General features: G+C 36.1%; 1 protein-coding gene across 1 annotated transcript; it reads right to left on the bottom strand.

Moving 5' to 3' along the window:
* Positions 1-21,249: 21,249 nt before the first annotated feature.
* On the bottom strand, positions 21,250-25,692 carry LOC126373300 (uncharacterized). Its single transcript, XM_050019402.1, has 2 exons — positions 25,590-25,692; positions 21,250-24,936 (listed from the first exon to the last, which is right to left on the bottom strand). The coding sequence occupies exon 2, from the start codon at positions 24,622-24,624 to the stop codon at positions 22,741-22,743; it is 1,884 nt and encodes a 627-aa protein (XP_049875359.1). The 5' UTR covers positions 24,625-24,936; positions 25,590-25,692; the 3' UTR covers positions 21,250-22,740.
* Positions 25,693-26,396: the final 704 nt, after the last annotated feature.

The following is a 26,396-nucleotide window of genomic DNA, read 5'->3' as shown; positions in this document are numbered from 1 at the left end:
GACACGCAGAAACCACAGTGACTTTCCATTTTAGTCCCAGGGCTAAATATCACAGTTATATGGTAACTTGTGGGCACTTTTGCTGCACACTAGGTGTCCAAAAGTAAAATATTTTTGCCCACATCATTTCACTTGGGGAGGGGTGAGGTAAACTTAGCTCAACCGCTGGTAGGAAGCTTCCTTATTCTATGGTGGAACGACGGAACGACGTCATTGGTAAATAAACCTTCAAAATGGCTACACATATAAAATATAATTGTTTAGATACTAAAGGAGATAATGTCTAGTATTAATAGAAAACTTTTTTCTTATCTGACCCTAGGACCATCAAAGGACATTTTTTCAAAGCCAGTATTCTATTTAAGTACTATACCACAAACTAATTACTTACTTACTTTACTAAGTACAACTAAGTTATCCATTTTGTCCCCAACATGAAACGAAAAATGCGGTATGAAATTGAACCAATTCACTTATCTAAATTAGGTTTTCTACATCTTAGCCAAATGTTGAACTAGAGCTCAGAAAATAAAATAAATATTAAAGAAAACTGTGCCGCACCCCACTCTCAATATCAAAGTTATAGTCGACATGAAGAAATCTTTAATCAGATCAAATAATTGTTTGTTAAACACCCTATTTTCTTTGTACTTTGATTCTAATGTTCCTTCTCTTTTACGCCTGAAATAAATTACCATTATATCATTATTTATATGCTATGGTAATGTCAATGTATGAGAAGTATGTCAGGATGGAAGCAAATGGAATGCCATAGTCTCTGCTTACCCCGGTGGGATATTTCCCACCCACGCCTATTGGCGTGAGGTTATGTATGTACATGTAATGTTATTTCTATATCTCGGGACTATGGAGACACGGACTTTTGGAAGGCATGGGTGGGGCCGAAGTTTACTACTGAATTAGAAATACGGCAAAATATAAAATGCGTTTCGATGCCTATCATTATAATCATATCGTTATGAAAACTTTCTTAAGTATCTGCATCTGTAGGTATAGTAAGTGTAATGATGTGGACATAAACCATACTTTACTTTTAGCCTAAGTGTCTAGTGCTAGCAGCAAAAGTGCCTACAAGTTACGTTGATGTTTAGCCCTGGGGCTAATATGGAAAGTCACTGTGGTTCTGTGCCTCCGGCTTGCTTCTCAAACGAGGAGTGCCTGTTAGACCTTCAGTACTGGACTTGAACCAGGAAGTTATTATTAATATAGGTGGCTTAACCATTACATAATAGACTGAGGTATGACTGAGAGGCTTACCGCCTATTACGGTTCCAACAGATTGTTGAAGTGTGAGTACGATCTGACTAACCGAATTAGGAACATAGTCGTGAACAAATGTTATGTAATTAAAAAAAAAACATCGCTGAATTCCACTGATACTATTTATTTATTTTCACAATAAAGTTTATTATATTATAATGTTTATTATGTAATATAATTATTTATTTCCAAAAATAAATACACAATAAAATAGATAAAAGAAACATACCAAGAAAACAGAGAGTGCGGGTAAGGTTATTTCTAAGAGAGATATATTTAACGTATAATATTATATAGACATTATCAGTACTAATTTAAGAGCCAAAATCTTGTCGGTGTAGCATTCTCCGTGCTACTTTTTAGGGCTAAATAAGGCAGTATTTTCCTCTTACCTTCCGCCCAGACAGACAGACATATAATAGAAAACCGAATTATTATTATAGGAGACCTTAAAAATATTTAATCAGAAGAAAGAAGATATTCTTGATAAAACCGCAGTATTTTTATACGTCAAACATTTTTGGTCGTCAGTCTTATTAAAGGAGCAGCGTCTTCAATTTTTGCGACCCAATAATTTAAGGGTCTAAGGGACCAATAAAAAAAGCGTACTTTAAACCAACGGGTTCCCTCGAGACAACTTAAGGTTAATTCAAGGTTTTAAATGTAATTTGTTAAATGTAACGTAACATTTAAGTGGAGTTTACACTAATACATACGTAAGTTCACGCTTATTTCCCACAGGGTTATGCAGAGACAATGACATTTCATTTGCTTCATCACTTCTATGACTTAATATCAAATAGAAAATTACATTTGATATTAATTTTCAGAATAATGAACTGAATCACCCCCTCAGTATTTGTTACGATGTCACTTATACCCGGTACAAGTACGTACAGGTAGCCATACAAGCGCTTATGGGTGTTAGTGACACCCCGTAACAAATACTGAGAAAGATAATTCAGACCATAATTCTGAGTTAACATGAACTGTAATTTCCTGTCGCAAAATTTATGATAATTTTGTGTCTTTTTTTCAAATTCAAATTCGTTTATTGCAAAAAAAATATTAGTTAGTTTATTAGTTTATTTATTTCGTTTATTAGTTTGTATTTTTTAGTTTATTGTTTGTTTCATACTTTTGCAACGGAAAATTCCATTTGATAACTCATGGTCTGAATTTATTATCCTTCAAAGTTTTCGTTACGATGTCAGTAACAGCCTGAATAATTGATATCACGTGGTTTCCAGGGTTTGTAACTGGTTAACGGGAATAGGCTCGCTACGTATTACATGAAACTTAAAAAATAGACAAGGAGTGGGTTCTGTAGGGGGTTATTATATTTTATTATGCTATTACGTTATCATGTTATGTAAAGATTGAGAACTCTTCATGACATAAGGTCATGACTATATTCCAATAGAAGTTCTCAGATGTACTTCCATCGCAAGATATACTAAGCACCTACAGCTCACCGAGCTTTCTGTAAGACCAATGTGAAAAACACAATTCATTGTAATTTATAACTACCTACCGTCTATATTTTATATCACTACGTCTCCTTAACAAATAATCAGGCCCACCGCAAGATGTAATTGACCCAAATTGATCAAAGATAAGTATTTTTTCTTTCTTTGTAAAGTATAAAACAAAGAGTACAAAGGCAAAATGTATAGAAGGAAATGTCAAACAGGAAACTGGGATTTCTTTTTCCTTTCCCTGTCATTTGGCAGGAGTCTTTGATGACATAATTATAGGATCGAATATCAGTTATTAATTTGCGAAATGCGATCAAAGGAAGTAACATTCGGGACTTTATTTCTTCCAATTAATTAAGTTTTTTTGATCAATTAATTTTGATAACATAATCTTTGATAAAATAAAAGTTGATTAGTTTTCAATTTTCTGCCTTCATTTCTAACCGAAGAGAAAATCTGATTGAAATTCGTGATGGACTTTATGATATATTAGGCATCGAAAATGTTAAAAAATGGTTTAATTTTCTAATCATAATTATGTAAAAATGATTTCGTGGCAACTGAAAAATATTTATTCACACCTGAACCAAAACGGCTGCAGCTAAAAAACCGTGTACCCATAAAATAAAGTATTCGTGACAACATTTATATTAAAATCCTTACCAGTTATATCAAACGCTATCAACCGTATCATACACCGCGGAGTTTCCTTCCGATTTTTGTAAACATTTCCTTTACAACAAATTTTGCAAATCCATCACTTTCATTGCACTTAAAGTGTAATATAAATATCACTTCACTCACTGTTTATTTTTATTTACATCACACTGAGGAAAAAATATGTTCGTAGAATTACGAATGTTTTTTGAATCGCACGCGTAGCAAGTCGTAGCAAGTCGTCTGTCCCTTACGGCAGCTTGCGTAGAACTGTGGATGCGCAGAGCAGTCTCCAATCCGACCGTATCATCTCGCGTAGCTGCTCGTAGCGCTACGGCGTAGCGGTTACTACGGCGCTAATAAATTACGATAAAGCGCATTTTATTTAATTAAAGCGATAGCCGTTTTTTTCTTGTTATTTTGAAAGTATTTTTAGGGTTGGCTTGAAATACTTTATTATTAAAAACTTGTTATTTTTAGGGTTTGGAACCTCAAGAGGAAAACGAAACCCTTATAGGGTCACTTTGTTGTTGTTTTTATGTTTTTCTCTCTATAATGTTGTTAGAGAAAGTACTGTCACGACAATTAATAATATGATATTATTTATATACCGATATGTGTGTATGACATCAGAAAACCAGAAGGCTTTTGACCGTTTTCTCAGATGTCAAATATAAAAGCATCGTCATTGTGTGGTGTACATTGTGTGGGAATGTTCGTACAGCCAGCGAGGGGACCAAAGCCACGACTTTCATACGCACAATAATATCTTTCAGTTGACTTATGTCGGGGAAAATACCCGGAAAAACTTTTGGTCATAATAATGTTCGTAACTCGGATAAAATATTTTATAGTGTTATTTATATTTGGTATATTTGATGTTTTATCTTTGTTTACTGTATAAGGAAAGGTATATGGTATATTGTGAATATATTTAACAAATTTAAATGCATTAAAAAAGCTTTTGTTGTTATTCAATTAGTTTGATATTTTTTTGTAATATAATAATATTTGAATATTCTTGGATAAATATTACAAATATAAATAGGTAAACTTATAATTATAAGTAATTATTCTTATTTATTAATTATCCGAATGAATTGATCTTTGACGTCAAATCAAATTAATATCAATTAACTGTTTGCAAATTGCATTAATTGATATATAACATGTACAAAGTTTAATGTACGAGGTGTAATGCGACCTCCCTTTGTCGAGCAAAGAAGGTATTACATTACGTTAGTTTTCGATTTTAAGATGTTAAACTTATTTTTTACTATTTTCTCCTTTCTTTAAAAGAAAAATTTAAAAGCACCTCAATGTTTTAGAAATTTACTTTATGAAATTAGCATTGCAAGTTGTCGAATAAAATTGTAGGAAAGAGAGAATGTTATAAGAAGTCGTATCTAGACTTAATAAAATGCAATGTTGTTGCAGAGTTGCAGACGTTGGATGCAAAGAAAACTCAACTATCTAAATTATGTATGTAATATGAAATACGTAACCAAACCTCTTTGCGTCAAGCCGCGTAAAAGCTCTCAACATTCCCCATTTACACATTCCATATGTACATGTCGTGGGCCGATCGTTAAATTGGACAGATGATGATGTGCCGACATTTCGTAATACGCCCGTCTAATACCCGTCATATCGTCTAAAGCATAACGTTTGACGATTTGCGAAAATAGTTTTTGTTTTTTCATGTTATTAATAACTTAATTATTTTTTAAATAAATTTTATTAATAAAATAGGAAAACCATTACCATAAAATAGGAGAACCAATAGATTAATAAAAATATAATTCAAAATTAATTTATTTTTTATTTAATAAAATAAGACTAAAGATAAAATAAATATGAAAAGAAAGAAGAAGTAAGATAGATTGAAGATTGAATTTATAAATTATCTAATAAAAACAACTTTTTGTTTGATTAATATTATCTTTAAGTGAAAATTACCGTGCTTCGAAGGACAATAATCGACGTTTGGGAGAGATATTTTAAATTAAAATTATTTTTATTTGCTAATACTATGGCCACCCTACAGACTTGAGACGCATATACAGTTTCTCCCTCATACACAGTGCGATCAGCGCCACCAGCGTCATGAAACGGAACTATTATTACGATATGCCCAATCATATATCGATGTGCCCAAGTGAAAACATACAGGATTATTTGCAAAAAATAGCGATCGGCACATTGTTAATAACAGGAATAAAAATAAACTTGCTTTACAAGTCAGTCGATTACATAAGATTACTAAATCTTTTAAGGGGCAATGTATACGTTTTTACAATAAGATTCCCATTGACATTCAGAATTTGCCTTTCAACTGCTTTAAGACAGTAGTTAAACAAAAACTTTACAAAAAAGGTTATTATAAAGTTAGTGATTATTTAGAAGATATGAATGCATGGGATTAACTGTCTGAGAACTGATATTAGGCAGCTAAATTACTCAATTGTATATCAATATTTTATGTTTATTTTTTTTTTTTAAAGAACGTCTAGGGCCCTGTGCCGAGGTTTTTCTTGCAGCTTCTTTTCCCCGGCTATACAGGTTGTGAGAAGCTGCAGTAGTTTTAGGCGGATGAGACGTTCGTTATGTAAAATTGACGATTCAAAGTGTAACTATGTTACCTACTGAATAAAGATATTTTTGAATTTGAATTTGAATTTGAACTGTAGGGCTAAACGAAAAATACGTTGCTTCCTCTGCCCAACTAAATTTAACTTGGGCACATCACGAAATGCCGGCTCATCATAATCTGCCCAGGCAGATCTTGATCGTCCCACGACATGTACAAACACAAACATAAGCTCATCATAAACGTTTCTGTGTAAATAACCCAATAACATTTCAGACATTGTGTTATTAGTAGGAATAACATAACATAAGCTCACGACCTCCTTGGTCCAGTAGGTGAGCGTTGGGCTCACGATCCGGAGGTCCCGGGTTCAATTCCCGGTGAGGACATATCACAAAATTTATTTTGCGGTCCCTAGTTTGGTTAGGACATTACCGGCTGATCACCAGATTGGCCGAAAGTAAGATGATCCGAGCTTCGGAAGGCACGTTAAGCCGTTGGTCCCGGTTACTACTTACTGATGTAAGTAAGTAGTCGTTACATGAGCCATGTCAGGGGCCTTTGGCGGCTCAATAGTAACCCTGACACCAGGGTTGATGAAGTTGGTACTCCACCTCACAACCCACACGATAGAAGAAGAAGAAGCTCACGACTATATTGAATTGGGGTAGTCAGAGGCACATCCATCATAAGATGAACTAATTACCCGCCATCGAGCTTTCTGTCTAATAAGAAAAAATGCACTCACAATGCAGTCTGTTTTATTCGTTGTACAGTAAGACGATTCCGGGTTGTCGGTCCCGTCTACTGCACCAAAACCTCCATCAACCTCAGTGGAGTATGCTCCATACCTCGGTTGCTTGTACCCAGCAGTGGGAAATACCTAAATCGGCTATTTATCGTCTCCTTATAGGGAAAACCACGTAAGCATCCCTTTGAAAACATTCGGATGTTATTTTTGTTAACAAAACCTCGTAATAAGCAAGCTAGTTTCAATCCGAGTAATAGTTTGTGTTCTCTATATTTACCCGGATTGAAATTAATTGAAAGAAATAGAGGTTATATTGAAGAAAATAATATCCAAATATTGTGATTTTTCGAAAGGGCGTTTCTGTGGTTCTCACTGACATTACAAAAAAAAGTGCCGACGTTAAGTGATTGTTAATTTTTAAATTGTTAAATAATATGTATTTTAGGTTAAGGTATATACACTTCTCATCAAAAAAATCGAAACACTTTCGTTTTCATTGTTTCTGTCCGAATTTAACACAAAAAAGAATTCATACGAAAATGAAACAAAATACATAAATGTATAGCTGGCAGTTTGGCCATTACAGTAATAAGCGAAAATTCTAAATTCAAAATTAGAATTTCATTTGTTTATCTTATAAACGAAATGAATCACTGTTTTGAGACAAATGTGTGTTTAGGGTTGGAGTACATTTAGCGTTTAAAAACTAAAAATTGGCGCCTATCCTTAAACTTTTTGTTTTTTATTTCAATACTGTGACTTTGGGACGTCTGAAAAAAGGTTTTTTTTCTAAAACGTATGGATACTTCGCCCACAGAAGCCGCCCAAGTTGTGGCATTGCTGGATTCTGGCCTTAGTCAGCGTGTTGTGGCTGCAAGACTGCATCTAAGCCTGTCATCTGTTCATAGAGTCTATAAACGTTATCGGGAGACTGGTTTGTTCACGCGCCGTTCAGGATCTGGCAGGAATCGGGTCACTTCTGAGCGAGATGATCGATTTATTGTAACAACTTCTTTAAGAAATCGACGCCTTAACGCTTTTCAACTGCAGCAGCGGCTTCGTGTTGTACGAAGGGTGGCTGTAAGTGACTCTACAATTAGAAGAAGGTTGAAGGATCGTGGACTGGTACCGCATAAGCCAGCAAATGGGCCGAAATTAACTGCAGACCATCGAAGAGCGCGCCTTAACTTTGCACGTGAGCACCTAAATTGGTCATACCTACAGTGGAGCAAAGTTCTCTTTTCTGATGAGTGTAAAATTATGCTGTATGGTAACGACGGAAGGGACAAGGTCTACAGAAGAGACGGAGAACGCTATGCACAATGCTGCATTGAAGAAAAGGTCAGCTATGGTGGCGGTTCGTGGACGGTTTGGGGAGGAATCAGCGCCGACGGTAAGACAGAGCTTGCTTTCGTGTCTGGGCCACGTCTGCCTGCACTAAACTGTCATCGGTACGTCGAAGAGTGTCTCGAGCCTCATGTGATGCCCTATGCACATTTTATTGGCAACGGCTTCATATTCATGCACGACAATGCTAGGGCTCACACCGCGGGCGTCGTACGAGATTATCTTAACGAAGTCGATATCTCTATTATGGAATGGCCAGCAAGAAGCCCGGACATGAATCCCATTGAACATCTGTGGGATGAATTAAAGAGACGAATTCGAGCAAGAGATCCTGCCCCAGAAACACTTAGCCAGCTGCAAGATGCAATCCAAGAGGAATGGGACAATATACCACAGCATGTGATCGTGACTCTCATCCGATCGATGAAGAACCGTATGGAAGCAGTAATTAGAGCTCGGGGAGGGAATACAAGTTATTAAATAAACGTTTTTTAGCTTTTTTTTTCATTTACGTGTGTTGTTTTATCCATTTCCTTTATACTCCATACGGAATAAAAATGACTCATTTAACAAAATACGAAACCTATGAAAAATTCATTTAAATGTAGAACATTAACATTAAGATTTGATAAGCTCATATTACTCACTATTAAACGACATTTAACATTTATTCCTAAATGTACACATTTTTCTGATAATCCTGACAAAACGTAAACTTGCAAGGTGTTTCGATTTTTTTGATGAGAAGTGTATTTATATGGGTCTTTGGTCCCTGATATACATAAATTATACCTAAGTTATGCTAAATAGGAGCCTTAGCCAAGTTGCAACGATTACGAAAAGCGATAGTGTAATCAAGTAGATATAATATCACATCTCCAACCCATACATTTTATTCGGTTGCACTGTCGCTTATACGCGATAAACTTTTATTGCTTTGTTTTAGGTTTTGTTTCGCTAAGCGTATCATTTCGTATACCAATGTAAGGAGAATGTGAGGAAGACCGGCGTGCTGTCCTAAAAATTTACTTTGACTGGATTTATTGAAAACGATATTATATATGATAGCGCCTACAAAATTAAACATTATATATTATATTATTTATTTTTCAACTATCTAATTAAAGATTCTCTAGAAAATCAAACCTTGTAAATTATTCAAAAAATATACACTGCACTTTTACATAAAATATGTTTCGCCAAACTGCTAGACAGTTTGTTGGCGTGCTTAAATTGTTGTAATATTTATAACTTGTTTATTATATTTATAAGTCTAGAAATGGTAAATAGCGTCATAATCTTTTGATATACATGAAGTTATTGCCTCTACACGGTCTTTTAGCCCAGACGGTCTTCCCCAATTTGACCTTTTTATTTATTTAGACAGGTATAATAAAAGTACAATTATTTGTATAGTTATAAAATTTCAGTTCTAAAAGGAGATTTACTTACATCATTGCTCGTTCGCGAAATTCACAGAAGTCACTATTTGATATCTAAGTTATTCTTAATAGTTAGTTATGTTAGTAAAATATATTGTTTTATTTTATATATGTGGTACACAGTATTCTAAGTATATTATAGAAATAAGTATATTGTTTAAATATGTCGCAATAGGCATGTACCTGTAATGACTATGTGCGTTGACTACAAATAAGTAAAGGCTTAAGTTATACATTAATTAACAAACTAGTCATGGGGGTTAATACACTGTTGAAAATGGTTATTCTGGTTGATATCAATAATAATGCGGTTACATTCCATTTCGATCTGCTTTTGTGGTGGTTACTAGTTTACAGTAAAGCAGATTTCAAATGAATTGTTAATTAAAGTCACACACATATTATTATACACAATGTCAGCATGCCAAGTCTTTGGTGGCTTAATTATAACACTGACGCCGGGTATACATATATACCCGGCGTCAGCGTTATATATTTATATATGTATATATAGGTAACCTTTAGGAGGAGTGAAAGACAAATCTGTCTACCCCCTAGAGTATTAGGATTGAACAGGATTGGGGAGGAAGGACAGGACATGCAATTCAATAAATATATGCGCTGACGGCGCCCAAACATGTTACTACGAAGTCAGTCAACCACTATTGAGGGAATACAACATAGGATATCGTAATCCACCGTATCAAAGGCGTTGCTGAAGTCCAACGGCGTTAACACAGTCAGCTCCTGCATTTCCACGCCTAACCGAATGTCGTTGCTTTGGACCAAAATAGTAGTATATTTATTGTTAGTTCATGCTATAAACGCCTTTCTTATACACAACCAGTGCACTATACGCTGACGCTATAGCTCTTACCATGAGACAATTATACTTGTTAAAATCTAAGGTGCGTAGGACCCAAGACTATGAAGATCTTTTAAAAACGGACGTTTAGATTCAGACAGGGAGCATGACAAGTTAATACGTATATCCTTTGCCTGTCAACTACCAGAACTCATGCAGCTCTACATTTGTAATCAGGTCCCGAAACACTGCAATATTCAACTCTGCAACGAGAGGCTAAAATAAAAAATGACTGTCAAAGCTCTCGAACGAAGATACACTAACCCACACACACACAAATTCACCCACACCCACACAATCATACACACTCACCCCTGACAAAACACTCACACACTCATTTCGACATATGTTATAATTATACTACTATGAAAGGCTAGCTCGCCAGTGTATTAAAAGTGTTTGCTAACAACAAATATTCAGGAACTTTGAGATACAGGGTTTTCCTAGTGTGTGGTCCGCCAGTAATTTATATATATGTTTAAGTTTTTTGATATATAAACATAATATTAGTATTTTCTATTATATTCAGTTTCATCAAAAAAGTGTAGACCTTTCTATTTCTGCCGTCTCCAACACTTAAATACGTAGGTGGAAAAAGACCAATCAAACTTCCGTGATACTATTCATCCAACCTGTTAAAGCAATAATCGCTTCAGTTTAATTTTACGGCAAGTAGAGTTGAATCGTATGGGTACCGCCCTATACAGGCTTCATTCTTAGGGTGAGGCCATATGACGCGATGTGGGTCCGTTGCGATGTACGAGCGGTGTCTTACAGTCATGAGCAATATAATGTACCCACTTTAGGACTCTGTCGCACTAACATATTTGACATTTAGTGAGACTTACAGTTCAAGTTGTCAAAAAAGTTAATGTGACATGGTACCAAAGTGTATACATACGTATACATATTAATGCTCGTGACCGTACATATAAACCATAACGAGATGTCACAAGATGCGAAGACACCACACCACACCACAGCTGTCAACCACACTTCCGAAATCATAAAATACTTCACTTCCTTCTCTATATACTTATTATAGAAATTTGTAAATTTGTTGGTAAATACCCAGATTCTTTCAAACGCCGCGAACATCCGCCTGTAAAATACATATTGCGTCATGGAAAAAGATTAAATTTATCGTCCCACGACATGTACAAACACAAACATAAGCTCATCATAAACGTTTCTGTGTAAATAACCCAATAACATTTCAGACATTGTGTTATTAGTAGGAATAACATAACATAAGCTCACGACCTCCTTGGTCCAGTAGGTGAGCGTTGGGCTCACGATCCGGAGGTCCCGGGTTCAATTCCCGGTGAGGACATATCACAAAATTTATTTTGCGGTCCCTAGTTTGGTTAGGACATTACCGGCTGATCACCAGATTGGCCGAAAGTAAGATGATCCGAGCTTCGGAAGGCACGTTAAGCCGTTGGTCCCGGTTACTACTTACTGATGTAAGTAAGTAGTCGTTACATGAGCCATGTCAGGGGCCTTTGGCGGCTCAATAGTAACCCTGACACCAGGGTTGATGAAGTTGGTACTCCACCTCACAACCCACACGATAGAAGAAGAAGAAGCTCACGACTATATTGAATTGGGGTAGTCAGAGGCACATCCATCATAAGATGAACTAATTACCCGCCATCGAGCTTTCTGTCTAATAAGAAAAAATGCACTCACAATGCAGTCTGTTTTATTCGTTGTACAGTAAGACGATTCCGGGTTGTCGGTCCCGTCTACTGCACCAAAACCTCCATCAACCTCAGTGGAGTATGCTCCATACCTCGGTTGCTTGTACCCAGCAGTGGGAAATACCTAAATCGGCTATTTATCGTCTCCTTATAGGGAAAACCACGTAAGCATCCCTTTGAAAACATTCGGATGTTATTTTTGTTAACAAAACCTCGTAATAAGCAAGCTAGTTTCAATCCGAGTAATAGTTTGTGTTCTCTATATTTACCCGGATTGAAATTAATTGAAAGAAATAGAGGTTATATTGAAGAAAATAATATCCAAATATTGTGATTTTTCGAAAGGGCGTTTCTGTGGTTCTCACTGACATTACAAAAAAAAGTGCCGACGTTAAGTGATTGTTAATTTTTAAATTGTTAAATAATATGTATTTTAGGTTAAGGTATATACACTTCTCATCAAAAAAATCGAAACACTTTCGTTTTCATTGTTTCTGTCCGAATTTAACACAAAAAAGAATTCATACGAAAATGAAACAAAATACATAAATGTATAGCTGGCAGTTTGGCCATTACAGTAATAAGCGAAAATTCTAAATTCAAAATTAGAATTTCATTTGTTTATCTTATAAACGAAATGAATCACTGTTTTGAGACAAATGTGTGTTTAGGGTTGGAGTACATTTAGCGTTTAAAAACTAAAAATTGGCGCCTATCCTTAAACTTTTTGTTTTTTATTTCAATACTGTGACTTTGGGACGTCTGAAAAAAGGTTTTTTTTCTAAAACGTATGGATACTTCGCCCACAGAAGCCGCCCAAGTTGTGGCATTGCTGGATTCTGGCCTTAGTCAGCGTGTTGTGGCTGCAAGACTGCATCTAAGCCTGTCATCTGTTCATAGAGTCTATAAACGTTATCGGGAGACTGGTTTGTTCACGCGCCGTTCAGGATCTGGCAGGAATCGGGTCACTTCTGAGCGAGATGATCGATTTATTGTAACAACTTCTTTAAGAAATCGACGCCTTAACGCTTTTCAACTGCAGCAGCGGCTTCGTGTTGTACGAAGGGTGGCTGTAAGTGACTCTACAATTAGAAGAAGGTTGAAGGATCGTGGACTGGTACCGCATAAGCCAGCAAATGGGCCGAAATTAACTGCAGACCATCGAAGAGCGCGCCTTAACTTTGCACGTGAGCACCTAAATTGGTCATACCTACAGTGGAGCAAAGTTCTCTTTTCTGATGAGTGTAAAATTATGCTGTATGGTAACGACGGAAGGGACAAGGTCTACAGAAGAGACGGAGAACGCTATGCACAATGCTGCATTGAAGAAAAGGTCAGCTATGGTGGCGGTTCGTGGACGGTTTGGGGAGGAATCAGCGCCGACGGTAAGACAGAGCTTGCTTTCGTGTCTGGGCCACGTCTGCCTGCACTAAACTGTCATCGGTACGTCGAAGAGTGTCTCGAGCCTCATGTGATGCCCTATGCACATTTTATTGGCAACGGCTTCATATTCATGCACGACAATGCTAGGGCTCACACCGCGGGCGTCGTACGAGATTATCTTAACGAAGTCGATATCTCTATTATGGAATGGCCAGCAAGAAGCCCGGACATGAATCCCATTGAACATCTGTGGGATGAATTAAAGAGACGAATTCGAGCAAGAGATCCTGCCCCAGAAACACTTAGCCAGCTGCAAGATGCAATCCAAGAGGAATGGGACAATATACCACAGCATGTGATCGTGACTCTCATCCGATCGATGAAGAACCGTATGGAAGCAGTAATTAGAGCTCGGGGAGGGAATACAAGTTATTAAATAAACGTTTTTTAGCTTTTTTTTTCATTTACGTGTGTTGTTTTATCCATTTCCTTTATACTCCATACGGAATAAAAATGACTCATTTAACAAAATACGAAACCTATGAAAAATTCATTTAAATGTAGAACATTAACATTAAGATTTGATAAGCTCATATTACTCACTATTAAACGACATTTAACATTTATTCCTAAATGTACACATTTTTCTGATAATCCTGACAAAACGTAAACTTGCAAGGTGTTTCGATTTTTTTGATGAGAAGTGTATTTATATGGGTCTTTGGTCCCTGATATACATAAATTATACCTAAGTTATGCTAAATAGGAGCCTTAGCCAAGTTGCAACGATTACGAAAAGCGATAGTGTAATCAAGTAGATATAATATCACATCTCCAACCCATACATTTTATTCGGTTGCACTGTCGCTTATACGCGATAAACTTTTATTGCTTTGTTTTAGGTTTTGTTTCGCTAAGCGTATCATTTCGTATACCAATGTAAGGAGAATGTGAGGAAGACCGGCGTGCTGTCCTAAAAATTTACTTTGACTGGATTTATTGAAAACGATATTATATATGATAGCGCCTACAAAATTAAACATTATATATTATATTATTTATTTTTCAACTATCTAATTAAAGATTCTCTAGAAAATCAAACCTTGTAAATTATTCAAAAAATATACACTGCACTTTTACATAAAATATGTTTCGCCAAACTGCTAGACAGTTTGTTGGCGTGCTTAAATTGTTGTAATATTTATAACTTGTTTATTATATTTATAAGTCTAGAAATGGTAAATAGCGTCATAATCTTTTGATATACATGAAGTTATTGCCTCTACACGGTCTTTTAGCCCAGACGGTCTTCCCCAATTTGACCTTTTTATTTATTTAGACAGGTATAATAAAAGTACAATTATTTGTATAGTTATAAAATTTCAGTTCTAAAAGGAGATTTACTTACATCATTGCTCGTTCGCGAAATTCACAGAAGTCACTATTTGATATCTAAGTTATTCTTAATAGTTAGTTATGTTAGTAAAATATATTGTTTTATTTTATATATGTGGTACACAGTATTCTAAGTATATTATAGAAATAAGTATATTGTTTAAATATGTCGCAATAGGCATGTACCTGTAATGACTATGTGCGTTGACTACAAATAAGTAAAGGCTTAAGTTATACATTAATTAACAAACTAGTCATGGGGGTTAATACACTGTTGAAAATGGTTATTCTGGTTGATATCAATAATAATGCGGTTACATTCCATTTCGATCTGCTTTTGTGGTGGTTACTAGTTTACAGTAAAGCAGATTTCAAATGAATTGTTAATTAAAGTCACACACATATTATTATACACAATGTCAGCATGCCAAGTCTTTGGTGGCTTAATTATAACACTGACGCCGGGTATACATATATACCCGGCGTCAGCGTTATATATTTATATATGTATATATAGGTAACCTTTAGGAGGAGTGAAAGACAAATCTGTCTACCCCCTAGAGTATTAGGATTGAACAGGATTGGGGAGGAAGGACAGGACATGCAATTCAATAAATATATGCGCTGACGGCGCCCAAACATGTTACTACGAAGTCAGTCAACCACTATTGAGGGAATACAACATAGGATATCGTAATCCACCGTATCAAAGGCGTTGCTGAAGTCCAACGGCGTTAACACAGTCAGCTCCTGCATTTCCACGCCTAACCGAATGTCGTTGCTTTGGACCAAAATAGTAGTATATTTATTGTTAGTTCATGCTATAAACGCCTTTCTTATACACAACCAGTGCACTATACGCTGACGCTATAGCTCTTACCATGAGACAATTATACTTGTTAAAATCTAAGGTGCGTAGGACCCAAGACTATGAAGATCTTTTAAAAACGGACGTTTAGATTCAGACAGGGAGCATGACAAGTTAATACGTATATCCTTTGCCTGTCAACTACCAGAACTCATGCAGCTCTACATTTGTAATCAGGTCCCGAAACACTGCAATATTCAACTCTGCAACGAGAGGCTAAAATAAAAAATGACTGTCAAAGCTCTCGAACGAAGATACACTAACCCACACACACACAAATTCACCCACACCCACACAATCATACACACTCACCCCTGACAAAACACTCACACACTCATTTCGACATATGTTATAATTATACTACTATGAAAGGCTAGCTCGCCAGTGTATTAAAAGTGTTTGCTAACAACAAATATTCAGGAACTTTGAGATACAGGGTTTTCCTAGTGTGTGGTCCGCCAGTAATTTATATATATGTTTAAGTTTTTTGATATATAAACATAATATTAGTATTTTCTATTATATTCAGTTTCATCAAAAAAGTGTAGACCTTTCTATTTCTGCCGTCTCCAACACTTAAATACGTAGGTGGAAAAAGACCAATCAAACTTCCGTGATACTATTCATCCAACCTGTTAAAGCAATAATCGCTTCAGTTTAATTTTACGGCAAGTAGAGTTGAATCGTATGGGTACCGCCCTATACAGGCTTCATTCTTAGGGTGAGGCCATATGACGCGATGTGGGTCCGTTGCGATGTACGAGCGGTGTCTTACAGTCATGAGCAATATAATGTACCCACTTTAGGACTCTGTCGCACTAACATATTTGACATTTAGTGAGACTTACAGTTCAAGTTGTCAAAAAAGTTAATGTGACATGGTACCAAAGTGTATACATACGTATACATATTAATGCTCGTGACCGTACATATAAACCATAACGAGATGTCACAAGATGCGAAGACACCACACCACACCACAGCTGTCAACCACACTTCCGAAATCATAAAATACTTCACTTCCTTCTCTATATACTTATTATAGAAATTTGTAAATTTGTTGGTAAATACCCAGATTCTTTCAAACGCCGCGAACATCCGCCTGTAAAATACATATTGCGTCATGGAAAAAGATTAAATTTACCTATAACTAGACTGGTCCTACATTCTTCTAGCCATATTATTATGTGATGTCCATCAAAATTTATAATAAACTAACATATTAAAAGAAAAAGTGACAAAATCTTTTTTTTTAATAAAAGAACTAATTAATAAATGTTACTACAGCACTAGTGTTCTTAATGATGCTGATGTTACAATTTGAAAAGCTTCCTTCTCTCTTTTGTTGTGCCCGAAAGAGTCTGTGATGTGAAACTCATAATGTAACTTACAAACCTGTACACCATCATAGTATGCAAATAAAGAATACTGAATATTGAGAATGACGTCATTTAACACTCAATAAATCATCACTCGGATCGTTTCCACAGGGTCCGCTTACCTAACCTGAAGATGTCACAAGTCCTATTTTTTACAAAAACGACTGATAAATACAAATATAAGTATTTTATTACACTGAAATAACATCATCTTCTGAAAGGAAGGAAATCAGCCAAATTTATATATAAAATTTAGGTATATACCTCCGAATGCATATACAATTTTCTCGAGTATGTGGGTTCTCTTACGATTTTTTTAAATAGCGAAAATAGCAAAAATCAATAGCGTTGTAACAACGCAATAGATCAACATCGCCTGTGTGGGCTCTCTCTTACTAGCTTCATTCTAACATCACAGTTTCCAATATCCGCATTGGCTTACGAGAAACACGATTCATCCCCACAATCTCATTCTATTAACTTACATCATACACATAGCTATACATAAACTGTGATCCCTTTTAGAATAGGCAAACAGCCACGTTATGTGAGCGACCTAGAAATTTAGGTCCCGGTTATGTCTTGGGAGTCGAATTATATTTCACATTTCAAAAGAAATAGTAGAAGTGCGTCTTTTTCCCGTCAACACCAGAGTTTCGAAGTAGCATCGTGTCTTAGATGCAACACGTCGATCCAAGATACTGTCGTAGTAAATTATGTCTGGTTAGAGTATATCGAAATAGTTTCACGTCAGAGTAGCATCCCCGCGGACCCTTGACACTACCCGATGGCACCACCGGTAGTGTCAAGGGTATTATTCCGTGCCCGTGGCACCACCGGTAGTGTCAAGGGTATTATTCCGTGCCCACTGTCGAGGTAGAATGTCATCGTATTCGCATCGTTTCTTAGTAAAGTCATGTCGAAAAAACGTTTTCTCGGAGTAGAGTAGTATCGTAGTTAAGACATATCGTAATTATGTACTGTCGGAATAAAGAAGTGCCGGATTTTCATATTGTCGAAGTAAAATCTTGTCGGATAACAGTTTGTCGGACTTCAGTTCTTAACCCGATCGAATATACGATATTTATTTAGGTATTTATTTATTGAACTGCATCATATTTTTGCATGAAGTCCTAGTGAGATAAGGTACTAAGGGAAGGTTGTGCCCATTATTAGGATGTGCCCAGTATTATATCATAAAGACTGTGTATTTGATGTTTTATGTTCCACAGGAACAGAAAATAGTCTCAAAATAATTTAATACGATTCTGCGGTACATTTTATCCAGAACATTAGCTAAACATTATTAAACAGTCTAGAACATTATAATTTACTTTTTCCTTCAGTCTTTGAGCAAGCTCTGTTAACTCACTTAAGTGAAAATAGTTCAAAACAGTTTTTGATTAAAAAAGCATCATTGGAATAGTGCCAATTTAGTAGCGAATTGAAAAGTATTTTATTGAACTAAAAACGACGAGCGGGCTTTCAAATGATTAATCGAATATTTTTTTACATAAGTAACAATCGTACGTCTCTCTAATGTGGTAGATAAAGCCTCAAGTAATGAAGACAAGTTTGCAGCCACTTTAATACGAAGTCCTATTAGTTGAATAAAATAGTCGATAAATATTTTAGTTAGTAGTGTGACTAGGGATCATCATCACCAGCCCATTAACGTCCCCACTGCTGGGGCACGGGCCTTCCCTATGGATGGATAGGGAGATCGGGCCTTAAACCACCACGCGGGCCCAGTGCGGATTGGTGGTTATTAACGACTGCTAATGCAGCCGGGACCAATGCTGAACGTGCCTTCCGAAGCACGGAGGAGCTCGAGATGAAAACTTTTTTTTTGTGGTCACCCATCCTATGACCGGCCTTAGCGAAAGTTGCTTAACTTCAACAATCGCAGACCGAGCGCGTTTACCGCTGCGCCACCGAGCTCCTCGTGACTAGGGATAGTTTAAAGAATATGATAGATATAATAGAGATAGGTTGAAGAGGTCCGCTATTAATATCACAACCAATATGACAGAAGAAGATCTTCGATGACTTCCTCCGCCACACGTGACATCAGTAACATAACTCCAAAGAATAAACTACGAGAGTACGCATGGTCCGTAGGACATATATTTAAATTCTCTGTTTATTGTTATTTTAATAACACATAACATAAGCTAACGACTACATCCCAATTAAATAAATAAATAACTTGGGGGTACATCCAGCGCAAGATGAATTAAATACTCACACATAAACATTGACACACACACACACATACACACACAGACACAGAACGATAAAGAGAGACTCGAGGCTTTTGAAATGTGGTGTTGAAGGAGGATGGAAAGAATAAGTTGAACAGAAAGGGTTACAAATGAGGAAGTTGTAAGAGTAAGGGAAAAGAGACTGAAATTTTGAGAACAGAAGAGGCAAGATGATTGGACACCTAATAAGACACTACGAATTTATTAAAAACATCATAGAAGGAAAACTAGAAGGAAAGAGAGGAAGGGGAAGACCAAGAAGAGCTTATATGGAACAGATTAAAGAAAAAGTTAACGTTGTATCTTATAGGGAAGTCAAGGAATTGGTCTTTGATAGCCTGAAATGGAAAATGCTACACCGACAAGAGCGTGGCTCTTAAATTGATGATAATGATGATGACATAAACATAAATGGTATATAAGCACGGCCCATTGCTGAACGCCGGCCTCCCCTAAATAAATCAGAGCAGCACTCTGTTCCACTGCGGGATGATCGAGGCAACATAATACAATGTCATAATAACTTGTCAGTTTATCTATTACCTTTAGGTATACCTAAAGACCCAAATGGGACTTAATTGGATGAAATTTGACGAACTCTCGAAATCTAGAGACTTGAAATGAGACTTATCTTCAACAACAGATATTTCGCTATAATCAAAGTCCACGCGGACAAAGCCACGGACGGAATGCTAGTAAGAGTAATAAAATAATTTATGGAGACGGAACTCCCTGCTATCGCACTCAAAGTCACGATAATAGCCGAAACTACGAAACCAAACTTTTGTGTAACTTAGGTACAGTTACTTGGAGTTGGAGTTTCAATTCAATTCGTCTTTTTATTACTTTTACATACAGCTTTCCCCCACCAAATTGGTTTGCGTGACGCTTAGCATTCCAAGTTTAACATTGCACGTGGGTTTAGATCATCATCATCATCACCAGCCCATTAACGTCCCCACTGCTGGGGCACGGGCCTTCCCTATGGATGGATAGGGAGATCGGGCCTTAAACCACCACGCGGGCCCAGTGCGGAATGGTGGTTATTAACGACTGCTAATGCAGCCGGGACCAACGGCTTTACGTGCCTTCCCAAGCACGGAGGAGCTCGAGATGAAAACTTTTTTTTTGTGGTCACCCATCCTATGACCGGCCTCTGCGAAAGTTGCTTTACTTCAACAATCGCAGACCGAGCGCGTTTACCGCTGCGCCACCGAGCTCCTCAATTTTTAGATCAATTTAAGAATTTTTTTATCAATATTGTTCTGACGGTTTAGGCGTGAAAACTGTAATATTCGCAGTTATAACACTAGTACATTATGACTGTATACAAACATATATCATGGTATATAAAAAAATGGTTGTGATAATCCAATTCCATAATTGTTTCTAAGTGTGTAATAAAGAATATTTGTGGCCATTTTTATCGTGTCACAAAAAAAAAATTTAGTTTTTTCTCTGCGGGTAGTCGCCAAGTGCACAACAACATCTATTAGCTCCCGAATATTTATAATTTAAAAATAGTACAATACCAATAACTTAACTTATTTATGCAAATTATTAGTGCATAGGTTGTGCCACTCGCCTGCAGTGTATTTCTCCTTTCATCAATATCACCTCCAGTGTCTCATCACCATGGACCACGCACAGGTACACACTAGTATGGATAAAATGATCAAGATGTTCGACACAAAAATGGCAGAATTTCAAGCAGAGCTAAACCAGGCAACACGCAAAAATCCTACGACCATTGCTGCCCTCAATGCTGAGTTCCAGATCTTTAAGGCTGAAGAAATCCTTGGGTGTCGGGACGGTGAAATTTATTTAATGAAATAAAACAGCAGCGTCTTGTCTTGTGTTGTATTGAGAGAAGGGAAGAACGAAAGCTCCGCGAATGAATGTAATTACAAAAGTGTTTCCATATTTAAAATACAAATCTTAAATATATTTATATGTTTTCAACATAACTCCCAACAAGGCAAAAGATAATGCTTCGATAATGGACTGTAAGTATATAATTAATAGGTAACTGATTCAAATGTGTGCGATAACTTTTGCATTTGTCAGTGCTATGAAGAATAGTTTGAACTATCTATTACAATTACACATTCAACTTATTATTTATAATATTATCTATTTATAGTTTTATTTTAAGTAGGTTAAGTTTAGAAGATAAGTACTTTTAATTTATCTAGCTTAAGTTTGGAAGGTAAGTACAATTATGTAAGTATGGTTTACTAGTATATAAGTTACTGTAATTTTACAATAAACATAACTACAATTATTTTTTGTTTTTCACTTAACCTTTTTAACTTTTATGTTATACAACCACTGAGGTAAGTATTACTGGTAAGTACCTATGTAAGTATCTAGTATTTATTTTTTACATTTATAATTAAGTAAAGTAAATTAAATTTTAAGTTTATGAACTTTTTACATAGGCAGCTAGTAATAGTGAAATCAATTATTTGCTCTTATAGTTATTATTCGATTATTTACTCTTATATATAACTTAGGAATTGTTCCTTTTACAAACGTAAATTGGTAAGTAACCAGTCTTAGTGACATAACTATAATTTAGTTAGGAAAATGAATAGTTTTACAATTCAACTTAATTAAACTTATTAATTAACTTAGCCTAAGTCTCTTGGCATCCTCTCAGGCACAATTAGGTTACCTGAGAAGCATCTAGGCCTACGAGAACTGGACAACCTTATACACAGGTAATAATAATAATAGGTAGTTAGACTGAGCCTGATAACAACTTACTTAAATTGTTAGGTATTTAATTTAAAGGCAATATGCAAACTTTAGTTATAGAAGTTTTGTGATAATTACCATTTGCTTTTTTAACTTCCATGGCTCTTATTTTTCCATCACTACCTGGAAATACCTTTGTGACTCTAGCCATTGGCCACGTCATGGGGGGTGTGTCCAATTCTTTCAGAATGACAAGATCGCCTATCTTTACATTTGGCATGTTATCTTTCCATTTTGGTCTATTCTGTAATACATTTAAATATTACACTCTTAATTAAGCGTAAAGCATTGACAATCCAATAACGTTGGTTTAAACTAGACAAAATTAATTTTTGACTTGCGTGCAAAAGCTTGTTATGTTCATTTTCAATTATCATACGAGTAATTAGAGATTGCCTAGGTAATATAATTTGATGCATTTGGTTATATGGCAAACCAGAATGTTGCAGTCTACCTCCTACCCGGAGAAGACCGTGAGCATCTATAAACGGGTTAAGCCCTCTTAAAGAAGCTTGTACTTGCATACCGTTTTGCAAAGCATTTAAATCTTTAGAAAAATACTTGAGCTGTTCGTGCTTTATAAGCAGAGATAATGCATTGTTAGTCTCAGCAAAGGAAACAAAGTTTTCTTTAATTTTGGCCGAGTTAGGTTTAGAATTATTACAAATCTAATGACATATGCAAGTACACGTTTCATTCTGTTAATATCAGAATATTTGTGAATAAAATTATCAAGGAATGACGACCCATTTGAGCTCAGCGATACCGCCGCACAGACCGCCTCGTTCTGTGAACATTTAATTTCAGGAATGTCCTCGGGTAATTGGTAAGTACAATTTTTAAATTTATAATTACAATCTGACATTTCCTTAGGCCCTGACCACCATAAGTGGTGATTTGGTAAGTCGCAGGGACTTGTTCCTCTGCTCAAGCAATCTGCAGGATTTTTATCTGTCTGTATATAGGACCAATTAAAGTTATTAGTACATTCAGTAATTAATTTTGTTCTATTCGCAATATAAGATTTTAATTTGATTGGATCGGTCTTCAACCACGCCAATACGACTTGTGAATCTGTGTAAAGGTGAACTTCATTTACTATCTGTTTCTGACTAATAGTATTGTATACTTTTGAAGCTAACTTGGCAAGTAAAAGCGCAGCGTTTAATTCTAAACGTGGGATGGTTAACTGTTTAGGTGCAATGGGATTTATGCGTGACTTAGAGCATAATAGTGACATTTGAACTTTACCTTGCATGTCAATAGTTCTCACATAAATTGCACAACCATATGCCACATTGGATGCGTCTGAAAATCCTATTAATTGAAATGTTTGATGTTCACTTTTACACATTGTATTCCTTTCAATATGAATACTTGACATGTTAGTTAAGTCATTATAAAGTGATTGCCATTTATTATTTAATTCTGGCGGAGGAATAGAATCCCAGTCTGTTTTGGACAGCCATAGCTTTTGCATAATATGTTTGGCTTGCACAAAGATTGGTCCAATCAGTCCAAGAGGGTCATAAAATTTACTGATAAAACTTAAGATTTCTCTTTTGGTCTTGACAGATTGCTTAGGCGGGGGGGAAAATTTAAAAGTGTCTGAATTGACGTCAAAATTCAACCCTAACGTTTTAACATCTTTTTGCATGTTAATTTCTCCAGAATACCTCTGTTCCTTCGGAATATCCTGTAAAATACTGGAATCGTTGGCTGACCATTTATGCAAGAAGAAACTACCTTTAGATAACAATTGTGAAAGTTGACTTTTTGTTTCTATTATTACATTTAAATCATTATGAGTATACAATATGTCATCAACATATGTTGCATTTAGAATTACTGGGACAGCCAAAGGATATTCATTTTTAAATCTATAAGCTAACTCATTTAAGCACCTTGTTGCTAAAAAAGATGAGTTTTTTAAGCCATAAGTAATAGTGTTTAATTGTAAACATTTTATGGATTCATGGGGGTCATCTCTCCATAATATATTTTGGAGTGACCTCTGACTTTTTTCTATTAAAACATTTCTAAACATACGCCTAATATCGCAAGCGAAAAAATATTTATTTAGTCTGAACAACAATAGAGTGTCGAATAATTCGTTTTGGACCACAGGGCCATTCAACATAATATCATTCAGAGAAATTTTATTTGTTGTTTTCATAGATCCGTCAAATACTGTACGTAAACGAGTACTAACTGCATTTTCACGTATGACAGGGTGATGTGGCATAAAGTATACCGCATCTTTGTTAAAATCGTAACTAGAAATATCGACATAGCTGGCATGGCCAAGGTCTATGTATTCATGAATAAAACTTTGATATTCTTTGAACAAAGCTTCATCTTTATGGAGCCTTTTCTCTAAATTCAAAAATCTGCGCATAGCGAGAACTAGAGAATTCCCTAAAGTATTGTTTACATCGTAAATTGGAATCTTTAAGGGCATTGAGACTTCAAATTTATTGTCAACAAGTTGAACCGTTTCATTAAAATATTCCTCACAATATTTTTGTTCAGACGTGGGGTGCTCAGGATATATTTCTGGTACAGCCTCAGATTTCCAGAACTGAATAACATTAGAATTTAAGTCTGTTTTACATTCTTGACAAAACAAAGAAACAGGGGTACTCTGAAGTTCATGGGGAGACTGTACGGGGACTTTTCCTGCAACCAAATAACCAAACTGCGTGTGAACGAGTCGGGGTGTCGCGGGATCGCTGAGCTCATTGTGCTGGTCCTCAAGCTGGGGCAGCAACGCCTGAAAAAAGATGTCAGCAGCTAATAAAATGTCTATCTCGCTTGTTTTATTGAATGTGTCATCTGCTAGTAATAAATTTTTTGGAATGTTAATAAGTGACAGGTCAAAACTGTTTTGTGGCAAGTTAGTAGTTATTTTGTCCACCACTAGGCAGTTAGTATTAACTTTATAGGGATAAGCACATGAAAATATGTCCACTTGCAAGGAACTTTGTATTTTCTTTCCAGTTTTAGCAATGCCAGAAACCTCTGTGTTTGTAGCTAGTAGATTTCTCCCAATTAGATTAGCTAATTTAGTTGTAATGAAAGATGACTGACTGCCAGAGTCTAATAAAGCCTTGACTATCAATTCCTGCCCATTTTTAGTTAATATTTTTACTTTGGCAGTAGGTAACAAAACTTGGTTGTTGTCATTTAAGCCTGACAGCAACGTTACCCCACCCTCAGTACTAGATGATGATGTTTCATTTCCATCATGCAAGAGCGTGTTGTGATTTTGCTTGCAGTGAGTGCATTTAAAATGAAAGCGACATTTCCCTGTATGGCTGTTTAAGCAGGTTTTGCATAGCTTTTTAGCTTTTATACATTCAACACGTTCTGCAATCGATGCAAGCAAAAACTTGGGGCATGAAAATATTTTGTGATCTGACTTACCACAGTAATAGCACTTAGCTACATGATTATTTGTTACTGCAGCAGTAGCTTGTACTTTCCTAGCGCCGATGACATCATTGTTGCTCGAGTTTTCGAGAGCTAGGGCTCTTGTTTCAAGATATTTTATGAAATCTGTAAAAGTTGGGGATTGAGATGAGTTCCTATCCAAACAGTAAGCTCTATTAGTGACTGGGTCGAGTTTGCGAGATAGAATGCATACAAGTATGCTGTCCCATTTGTCAACGGGTTCATTTAAATTTTTTAGAGCTGCTACATGCTGTTTTGCAACAGAAATTAAATTACGTAACATGGTTACATTTGGCCTGAGTATCGAGGCAAGATCCAATAACTTGGATATATGTTCAAATACAATTTTGTGACTATTATCATATCGATCACGCAGGATTGTCAATGCTTCACTGTAACTTGAGCCTTGTATTGGTAAATTATTAATAAGATCGAAGGCTTCTCCTTTTAGAAAACCACGTAAATACACAAACTTTTGAATGTCAACAATGTTAGAATCGTTATGTACAAGCGCCGTAAACAATTCGATGAAAGGTTTGTATTCTAGGTACTTGCCGTCGAATGGTGGTATTTGGATATCAGGGAGTTTTAACTTGGACGTGACGTTATTAGAACCGCCACTTGGCTTTGCCGCCGCCGCCGTCGTCCCGAATCTTGACTGCAAAGTAGTGCGCAGTAAGTCCATACACACAAAGTAGGCCTCTTCAACAGGAGTGGGATCATGGTCGTCGTTGACCTGAACAGTCAGGTCTATATACTCCTTGAAGATGGACTGGGCAT

This window comes from Pectinophora gossypiella, chromosome 15, assembly GCF_024362695.1.
Source record: "Pectinophora gossypiella chromosome 15, ilPecGoss1.1, whole genome shotgun sequence".
NCBI lineage: Eukaryota > Metazoa > Arthropoda > Insecta > Lepidoptera > Gelechiidae > Pectinophora > Pectinophora gossypiella.
Note: the sequence above shows the minus strand (reverse complement) of the source record. Positions and strands in the feature narration are given on the sequence as shown.

What these genes read in the sequence shown, in the direction of transcription:
- LOC126373300 (XM_050019402.1), bottom strand. Translation starts at nt 24,624, where the DNA reads ATGCCCTTAAAGATTCCAATTTACGATGTAAACAATACTTTAGGGAAT.